A 10,644-nucleotide genomic window follows, 5' to 3' on the forward strand; every position below is an offset into this window, starting at 1 on the left:
TATCCTGAGATGGTCTTGATCAAGTTTTATTTTTCGTGTTTATCCAAATTCCAAAATGGCCACCATGGCCAACAGTGCCACTATACCTGCTACAGAGAATACATACTACAATAGTTTAATGTTCTTTAATTTAGAGTCAGATGACTGTTAAGGCCTTGGGCCTCTTGTTCTGTAATCATGTTAGGGCATCAGAAATAGACATCTTGGATGAAAAAGGCATGGCGATAACAAATATTAGGTCAAACTGTGACCTACTTTTTCAGTAATTATAAATGGACATCTAGGATAAGAAAGGCATGCCAATAACAAATATTGCAAAATTAGGTCACTGTGACCTACTTTTTCTGGAATCATGTTAGGGCAACAGAAATGGACATCTAGGATGAGAAAAGCATGCTGATAGCAAATATTGTAAAAGTAGGTCACTGTGACCTACTTTTACAGTAATTATATTAGGGCAACAGAAATGGACATCTAAGATTATCAAGGCATGTCAATATTACATATTGCAAAATTCTGTTACATGATCATGTGAGCGTTTAGTCCTATAGGCCTCTTGTTATTTAGAAGTCATTTATAGGTTTAAATATACTTGACACTTGTGACCTTGAATAATGCCAAGGTAATTAATTTGAACAAAATGCTCAGCACTTCCTCCCAGCATGCTGCAGGCCTAATATCGGTTCTCTAGGCCTCTTGGCTGTATAATTTACAACTAAGTTTTTGTTTTAGGTACAACAAAAAGGAGAAGGAGGGGGATCTCAAATCCTAATGCAAGGCATTGGTCTTCCAACAGCTTCTTTGACTGGACAAGGAGAACCAGCACCAAAACCGAAGCCAGTGTCTTTGCAGTCTGGAGAGACTCCTCCCGTCCAGTGTCCACCTGATACTGCTGGCATGGCCAAGCTAAAGAAAAGGACCATAAAAGCGCCATTAACACCAACTTTACTACCGCCAATCCCCCCTATGCCTTCTTCACCTGTCTCTGGACCTGTACAGTTCCAAGTGATAGTGACACCACCACTGCCCACAACCATGGTAACAACTGTACAGCCAGGACAGAAGAGGAAAGCTGTGGATGCAGGGATGGTAAAGAAAAGAAAGACCGCAACTGTCAAGTGCCCTAAGTGTGGAGAAGAGAGAACACCTCCCACTCACCAACAGTACATGGGCTTCAGATATTGTGGAAAGACAGAGACAACATCCTTTGATGAATGGAGGGCAAGTTTAAAAGAAAGGGCCAAGAATAGAAAAGGACCACAGTAGAGCCATGTGAAGTCTGCAGAAGGGCAGCCAGTTTCCACAGTAGAGCCTCCTCAGTCATCTGTTGCTACCATACATTTATATGAAGGACAATTTGTGGAGAAGGAAATGGTAGCAACAAAAGCCATACAAATTTAATGCAGCCTGCCCTATGACAAATATTTCTTTTAATATTGGGATACAGTAGAAGGTTCCAATCCCTTGCAAAAGTAGAGGAAATTTTTTTATGACTTTCTTAACTTATTTCAAATTTGTCATATATGTTGATATTTTCATGAAATTGTGTAAAAAATGTTGGTTTTTCATAAATCTGTGTCATATAGCAAGTTCTGCAGAGAAGAAAAAGCTTCCATAGTTCTATAGCATCAAAAACAACACTGTCATTGTAATGATATAGAACATCTGCTTACTTTTGTCCAGGACTCCATCCACTTATTTGGCCAAGTTAGACAATCCTGATTCTAATGCAGACATTCCAGTCCCCATGGTCAGAAGCTCTTCAATCAGGTGAAACACCAGGAACAACAGAGGAAACTGTACCATCAAAGGATGACAGTACTGTAAGTGGTACATTAGGCTATGGTGATGTTCACAATACTGAGAGTGACATATGTTTGGAGGGTCAAATGTCAAGGTTTGAAGAGTGAATGGCTAAGGTGTTCAGGACGAAGAGTCAATGTTTGTAGAGTAAAAGGACATGGTTTGAAAGATTAAAGGTCAAGGCTTGGATGGTGAAAGGTTAAAGTTTTGAAGGTTAAAGGTCAAAGTTTAGAGGGACAAAATTAAGGGTTTGTATGGTGAAAGGTCAAGGTTTGGAGACTGAAATGTCAAAGTTTTGTGGGTTAAAGGTAATAATTAAGGCTTGGAGGGACAAAAGGAAAGGTTTATGATTACAGTGTGAGAGGTCAAGGTTTTGAGGGTGAAATGTTGGGATTTTTATGTATAGTAATACAGTGAAGTTCGTCTAATATAAACCTTCTTCGTATTAATTATAACCATACAATGTTGTTAATTTTTAGGTCATCAAAGACAAAGTCTCCTGACTCAATATTAGGTCTCTAGCATGTTGGGATGAAGAGCTACCAAGCTTGTTCAAATGGATGACCCCGACCTTCATTAGAGGTCACAGAGGTCAAATATGCTAAAATCTTTAGGCTCCAAGACCCAATATTAGGTATGTAGCATGCTGGGATAAAGGGCTACCAAATTTGTTAAAATGGATGACCTTGACCTTCATTCAAGGTCACCGGTCGAATATGCTAAAATCTTACAACAACTTCTTCTTGTTAACCAAAAGGCCTAGAGACCCAATATTAGGTCTATAGCATGCATGGATGAAGGGTTACCAAGTTTGTTATAATGGATGTCCTTGAACTTCATTCAAGGTCACAGGGATCTAACATGCTAAAATCTTTTTTAAACAACTTCTTCTTGATAACCAAGTGGCCCAGAGACCCAATATCGGGTCTGTAGCATGCTATGATGAAGGGCTACCAAGTTTGTGCAAATGGATGACTTTGACCATCATTTAAGGTCACAGGGGTCAAATATGCTAAAATATATCATAACTCAGGTGAATGTTAAGGCCCATGGACCTCTTGTTTTGGTATATCATTAAGATACTTTTGTATAAAAGTAAAATAATTTTGTTATAATAGCATTAGACAGCAAAATTTTAACTGTGGTTATTACGGGTAAAACTGGGCCACAATATTGTACAATGATTACCTTTTTTTACCTACAGTGTTTTAAATTATCCTGTCACAAACTTTTAATGCCAAACCTACAACTGTATTTCAGATGATAGTCACAGACTTGACAAAACTGCAGCAAAAACAGTTCAGCATGTTAGCAAAACTGGATGAATACAAACACCTGGAACTTGGCCATAGACTTCTATAGGTAGGAAAATTAGGTCGCAGACTTCTAAAGGTGAGATAATTAGGTCACATACTTCTAAAGGTGAGATAATTAGGTCACATACTTCTAAAGGTGAGATAATTAGGTCACATACTTCTAAAGGTGAGATAATTAGGTCACAGACTTCTAAAGGTGAGATAATTAGGTCACATACTTCTAAAGGTGAGATAATTAGGTCACATACTTCTAAAGGTGAGATAATTAGGTCACATACTTCTAAAGGTGAGATTATTAGGTCAGACTTTTAAAGGTGAGATTATTAGGGGACAGACAGGTGAGATGAATAGTTCAACTTCTACAGGAAAAGGGAAAGACAGATACTGTTCAAAACCTTGACTGAAATAAATATTCTTAAATAGATTCTTTTACAGTAAAAACAATATAAAGTCCACAAAAAATTCTACAGTTTCAGTCAATGCAAGCTTTCGTTGATATGAGTTTTTCACAGACAGGTCTGACAATAATCATGTTTTATTTATTTAGTAAATTGTAAATCCATCCTTTTTGTATTGCTTTAGAAGTCCCCTACGGTGATGCCAGGCTTTGCTATAGACCTAATAGGTGTTTTCAATATGAAGTTTTTTTAGCTAGAGATTATAACCAAATTTTCCAAAAGCGTTAACACAGGTTAGAGTAACTTATTGCAGCAGGTACCTAGCAAGCTTTCATAGCAGAAAGTCTTTACATGTATCAAAAAAAAGATTTATTTGGGATAGAGTTGTTTGATTTCAAATAGGTTTTTGAAAACAAAATGTGTAGGGAATTGTGTCATAATATTTTGCAATAATTTTAGTTAGTTTGGTTTTACCATGGTTTTGGTTAAGTTCATTTACATTCTTTATTTCATTATTGCTCAAAACTGCATCAAATCAATATAAAACTTGCTTAAAAACCTGTCTTGATAGGATGATTGATTGGAGATAACTCACCTGTTTGATGTTTTTTAGGTTGGCATTATTTATAAGCATGATACTCAATGATTAGTGTTAATTAAATACTTATTTCATTTTATATAACAAGCCCAAAGTAACTTATATAATATTCATAGGCCTTCATGATCTGGACATTTGACGTTGAGGTCCCACTGTCTAAAACTTTCCTACAATGATTATTGTCCGTGAAGAGAGACTGTATTTTTTGTCATAGACAGCTGTTCACATATTGGGTAAGTCACTGGAGTGGCTCCTAATAGGTATGGGGTCCTCTCTCCACTAAACAGTAGGATGTTGTACCTACATGGCTGTATTCAGAGTTTATCATTTCCGTCCCCTTGACTTTGTCTCCTCCTCCTCATACAACTTGTAGTGACCGCTGACATATTGGCAGGTATAACACCGCAGTCTCTCCGACCAACCCCATCCCCACTGCTTTGAACTCTGAGAATCAAACTTCAGATATCCTTTGCACTCTCAGTGCTCCAGAATAATATTGTTCTAGTCTCTCCACACCAATTGGCCGTAATAACTTGTATGTGTAGTTGTTATAGGATCTCGTAGAGTAGTCAAAATGTAGGTGTCAGTGATGGAGTTTCAGGATATTCATATCAATTGGAATCCCAGCAGCTTAAATGTAGTCATTTCACCCTTGTTATCAATCTTGAGTCTTGGGTTAGCCTGTTCAAAGGCACTGGCATAAAATACAAAAAAAATACTTAATTGAGTAGTAAAACCTTTATAACTCACTAACTGAAAATCATATGGTCATTGTATTTACTGATCTGATAGAATTATATGTATATTACTTGTGTGCCAAATATGAAATAATTCTGTTAAAAACAGTGCTATCTGTGAATGAATATTTGCTTGTATTTTCCAGTAAAACTATGCAGTCATATGGAGTTTGGAACTTCTCTCTCAGACCAAGGGGGGTAACTCCATATTGAATAAGATGATGGACACCTGTCATCATTGAAACTTCACAACTTTATTTGGAATCATCTTCACTTTTGAAAATACAGGTAAATGAGTGAATCAAAGTCAATAATTCTTTGCTTTATAGTTCTCACAGAAGCATGTTAACCAATCAGCACGGGTTGTATGAGAATGTATTCTGGTAAGAAAATCAAGTTTTCCATGTTAATGGTACAGCTGTATATTGAAATGTTTAGGTGTAATGTTGACCTATCTAATATTTATTTGAAGTATGTATTCCAAACTGTCAGAATATACTGATTTCGCTGTACTGACATGTACCTCCTCGCTGATTTACTCAGGTGTGAATTGACCAGGTATTTCCCCATTAGTTTGTGTCTATATCTTCAGCCATCTCTGACTTGAATTGAACATCAAATTAATTAATTATATAGGGGCTGATTTACTTACATTACTTTAAATCTGTTAGACATATACAGGACAACCAATTTTGAAATTTTCATTAAATAATTTTTAAATATTTTCATAATACATATGTACATCTGTATATCTACTCTAAAATTTCGCAGAGGTTCTTTTTGGTCATAGTCTCTAGGTCCTGACCTCTGATCATCTTGTATTTAATGTGTCACTGTAACACTGTATTATTAGCTGTCCCCTTCTAATCTTGTATTTAATGTGTCACTGTAACACTGTATTATTAGCTGTCCCCTTCTGATCTTGTATTTAATGTGTCACTGTAACACTGTATTATTAGCTGTCCCCTTCTAATCTTGTATTTAATGTGTCACTGTAACACTGTATTATTAGCTGTCCCCTTCTAATCTTGTATTTAATGTGTCACTGTAACACTGTATTATTAGCTGTCCCCTTCTAATCTTGTATTTAATGTGTCACTGTAACACTGTATTATTAGCTGTCCCCTTCTAATCTTGTATTTAATGTGTCACTGTAACACTGTATTATTAGCTGTCCCCTTCTAATCTTGTATTTAATGTGTCACTGTAACACTGTATTATTAGCTGTCCCCTTCTAATCTTGTATTTAATGTGTCACTGTAACACTGTATTATTAGCTGTCCCCTTCTAATCTTGTATTTAATGTGTCACTGTAACACTGTATTATTAGCTGTCCCCTTCTAATCTTGTATTTAATGTGTCACTGTAACACTGTATTATTAGCTGTCCCCTTCTAATCTTGTATTTAATGTGTCACTGTAACACTGTATTATTAGCTGTCCCCTTCTAATCTTGTATTTAATGTGTCACTGTAACACTGTATTATTAGCTGTCCCCTTCTAATCTTGTATTTAATGTGTCACTGTAACACTGTATTATTAGCTGTCCCCTTCTAATCTTGTATTTAATGTGTCACTGTAACACTGTATTATTAGCTGTCCCCTTCTAATCTTGTATTTAATGTGTCACTGTAACACTGTATTATTAGCTGTCCCCTTCTAATCTTGTATTTAATGTGTCACTGTAACACTGTATTATTAGCTGTCCCCTTCTAATCTTGTATTTAATGTGTCACTGTAACACTGTATTATTAGCTGTCCCCTTCTAATCTTGTATTTAATGTGTCACTGTAACACTGTATTATTAGCTGTCCCCATTCTAATCTTGTATTTAATGTGTCACTGTAACACTGTATTATTAGCTGTCCCCTTCTAATCTTGTATTTAATGTGTCACTGTAACACTGTATTATTAGCTGTCCCCTTCTAATCTTGTATTTAATGTGTCACTGTAACACTGTATTATTAGCTGTCCCCTTCTAATCTTGTATTTAATGTGTCACTGTAACACTGTATTATTAGCTGTCCCCTTCTAATCTTGTATTTAATGTGTCACTGTAACACTGTATTATTAGCTGTCCCCTTCTAATCTTGTATTTAATGTGTCACTGTAACACTGTATTATTAGCTGTCCCCTTCTAATCTTGTATTTAATGTGTCACTGTAACACTGTATTATTAGCTGTCCCCTTCTAATCTTGTATTTAATGTGTCACTGTAACACTGTATTATTAGCTGTCCCCTTCTAATCTTGTATTTAATGTGTCACTGTAACACTGTATTATTAGCTGTCCCCTTCTAATCTTGTATTTAATGTGTCACTGTAACACTGTATTATTAGCTGTCCCCTTCTAATCTTGTATTTAATGTGTCACTGTAACACTGTATTATTAGCTGTCCCCTTCTAATCTTGTATTTAATGTGTCACTGTAACACTGTATTATTAGCTGTCCCCTTCTAATCTTGTATTTAATGTGTCACTGTAACACTGTATTATTAGCTGTCCCCTTCTAATCTTGTATTTAATGTGTCACTGTAACACTGTATTATTAGCTGTCCCCTTCTAATCTTGTATTTAATGTGTCACTGTAACACTGTATTATTAGCTGTCCCCTTCTAATCTTGTATTTAATGTGTCACTGTAACACTGTATTATTAGCTGTCCCCTTCTAATCTTGTATTTAATGTGTCACTGTAACACTGTATTATTAGCTGTCCCCTTCTAATCTTGTATTTAATGTGTCACTGTAACACTGTATTATTAGCTGTCCCCTTCTAATCTTGTATTTAATGTGTCACTGTAACACTGTATTATTAGCTGTCCCCTTCTAATCTTGTATTTAATGTGTCACTGTAACACTGTATTATTAGCTGTCCCCTTCTAATCTTGTATTTAATGTGTCACTGTAACACTGTATTATTAGCTGTCCCCTTCTAATCTTGTATTTAATGTGTCACTGTAACACTGTATTATTAGCTGTCCCCTTCTAATCTTGTATTTAATGTGTCACTGTAACACTGTATTATTAGCTGTCCCCTTCTAATCTTGTATTTAATGTGTCACTGTAACACTGTATTATTAGCTGTCCCCTTCTAATCTTGTATTTAATGTGTCACTGTAACACTGTATTATTAGCTGTCCCCTTCTAATCTTGTATTTAATGTGTCACTGTAACACTGTATTATTAGCTGTCCCCTTCTAATCTTGTATTTAATGTGTCACTGTAACACTGTATTATTAGCTGTCCCCTTCTAATCTTGTATTTAATGTGTCACTGTAACACTGTATTATTAGCTGTCCCCTTCTAATCTTGTATTTAATGTGTCACTGTAACACTGTATTATTAGCTGTCCCCTTCTAATCTTGTATTTAATGTGTCACTGTAACACTGTATTATTAGCTGTCCCCTTCTAATCTTGTATTTAATGTGTCACTGTAACACTGTATTATTAGCTGTCCCCTTCTAATCTTGTATTTAATGTGTCACTGTAACACTGTATTATTAGCTGTCCCCTTCTGAATCTTGTATTTAATGTGTCACTGTAACACTGTATTATTAGCTGTCCCCTTCTAATCTTGTATTTAATGTGTCACTGTAACACTGTATTATTAGCTGTCCCCTTCTAATCTTGTATTTAATGTGTCACTGTAACACTGTATTATTAGCTGTCCCCTTCTAATCTTGTATTTAATGTGTCACTGTAACACTGTATTATTAGCTGTCCCCTTCTAATCTTGTATTTAATGTGTCACTGTAACACTGTATTATTAGCTGTCCCCTTCTAATCTTGTATTTAATGTGTCACTGTAACACTGTATTATTAGCTGTCCCCTTCTAATCTTGTATTTAATGTGTCACTGTAACACTGTATTATTAGCTGTCCCCTTCTAATCTTGTATTTAATGTGTCACTGTAACACTGTATTATTAGCTGTCCCCTTCTAATCTTGTATTTAATGTGTCACTGTAACACTGTATTATTAGCTGTCCCCTTCTAATCTTGTATTTAATGTGTCACTGTAACACTGTATTATTAGCTGTCCCCTTCTAATCTTGTATTTAATGTGTCACTGTAACACTGTATTATTAGCTGTCCCCTTCTAATCTTGTATTTAATGTGTCACTGTAACACTGTATTATTAGCTGTCCCCTTCTAATCTTGTATTTAATGTGTCACTGTAACACTGTATTATTAGCTGTCCCCTTCTAATCTTGTATTTAATGTGTCACTGTAACACTGTATTATTAGCTGTCCCCTTCTAATCTTGTATTTAATGTGTCAATGTAACACTGTATTATTAGCTGTCCCTCTTCTAATCTTGTATTTAATGTGTCACTGTAACACTGTATTATTAGCTGTCCCCTTCTAATCTTGTATTTAATGTGTCACTGTAACACTGTATTATTAGCTGTCCCCTTCTGATCATCTTGTATTTAATGTGTCACTGTAACACTGTATTATTAGCTGTCCCCTTCTAATCTTGTATTTAATGTGTCACTGTAACACTGTATTATTAGCTGTCCCCTTCTAATCTTGTATTTAATGTGTCACTGTAACACTGTATTATTAGCTGTCCCCTTCTAATCTTGTATTTAATGTGTCACTGTAACACTGTATTATTAGCTGTCCCCTTCTAATCTTGTATTTAATGTGTCACTGTAACACTGTATTATTAGCTGTCCCCTTCTAATCTTGTATTTAATGTGTCACTGTAACACTGTATTATTAGCTGTCCCCTTCTAATCTTGTATTTAATGTGTCACTGTAACACTGTATTATTAGCTGTCCCCTTCTAATCTTGTATTTAATGTGTCACTGTAACACTGTATTATTAGCTGTCCCCTTCTAATCTTGTATTTAATGTGTCACTGTAACACTGTATTATTAGCTGTCCCCTTCTAATCTTGTATTTAATGTGTCACTGTAACACTGTATTATTAGCTGTCCCCTTCTAATCTTGTATTTAATGTGTCACTGTAACACTGTATTATTAGCTGTCCCCTTCTGATCATCTTGTATTTAATGTGTCACTGTAACACTGTATTATTAGCTGTCCCCTTCTAATCTTGTATTTAATGTGTCACTGTAACACTGTATTATTAGCTGTCCCCTTCTAATCTTGTATTTAATGTGTCACTGTAACACTGTATTATTAGCTGTCCCCTTCTAATCTTGTATTTAATGTGTCACTGTAACACTGTATTATTAGCTGTCCCCTTCTAATCTTGTATTTAATGTGTCACTGTAACACTGTATTATTAGCTGTCCCCTTCTAATCTTGTATTTAATGTGTCACTGTAACACTGTATTATTAGCTGTCCCCTTCTAATCTTGTATTTAATGTGTCACTGTAACACTGTATTATTAGCTGTCCCCTTCTAATCTTGTATTTAATGTGTCACTGTAACACTGTATTATTAGCTGTCCCCTTCTAATCTTGTATTTAATGTGTCACTGTAACACTGTATTATTAGCTGTCCCCTTCTAATCTTGTATTTAATGTGTCACTGTAACACTGTATTATTAGCTGTCCCCTTCTAATCTTGTATTTAATGTGTCACTGTAACACTGTATTATTAGCTGTCCCCTTCTAATCTTGTATTTAATGTGTCACTGTAACACTGTATTATTAGCTGTCCCCTTCTAATCTTGTATTTAATGTGTCACTGTAACACTGTATTATTAGCTGTCCCCTTCTAATCTTGTATTTAATGTGTCACTGTAACACTGTATTATTAGCTGTCCCCTTCTAATCTTGTATTTAATGTGTCACTGTAACACTGTATTATTAGC

The 10,644-nt window shown here is 35.3% G+C and overlaps 1 protein-coding gene across 3 annotated transcripts; it reads left to right on the top strand.

Annotated features, from left to right (window-relative positions):
• Positions 1-752: 752 nt before the first annotated feature.
• LOC117318913 (proline-rich extensin-like protein EPR1) lies at positions 753-3,152 on the top strand. 3 transcript variants are annotated; one of them, XR_004530488.1, is made up of 3 exons: positions 753-1,374; positions 1,684-1,823; positions 3,064-3,152. XR_004530488.1 is itself a non-coding variant. In XM_033873847.1 (2 exons), the coding sequence occupies exon 1, from the start codon at positions 772-774 to the stop codon at positions 1,264-1,266; it is 495 nt and encodes a 164-aa protein (XP_033729738.1). In that variant the 5' UTR covers positions 753-771; the 3' UTR covers positions 1,267-1,823; positions 3,064-3,152. The 3 variants fall into 3 exon arrangements, 2 of the variants coding, with proteins under 2 accessions (XP_033729738.1, XP_033729739.1); XM_033873847.1 differs by having other exon boundaries at positions 753-1,823; XM_033873848.1 differs by lacking the exon at positions 3,064-3,152 and adding an exon at positions 2,283-2,400 and having other exon boundaries at positions 753-1,823.
• The last annotated feature ends 7,492 nt before the right edge of the window (positions 3,153-10,644 follow it).

Source organism: Pecten maximus, unplaced genomic scaffold, assembly GCF_902652985.1.
Source record: "Pecten maximus unplaced genomic scaffold, xPecMax1.1, whole genome shotgun sequence".
NCBI lineage: Eukaryota > Metazoa > Mollusca > Bivalvia > Pectinida > Pectinidae > Pecten > Pecten maximus.

Coding starts and splice junctions, on each gene's coding strand:
- LOC117318913 (XM_033873847.1), top strand. CDS start 772: ATGCAAGGCATTGGTCTTCCAACAGCTTCTTTGACTGGACAAGGAGAA.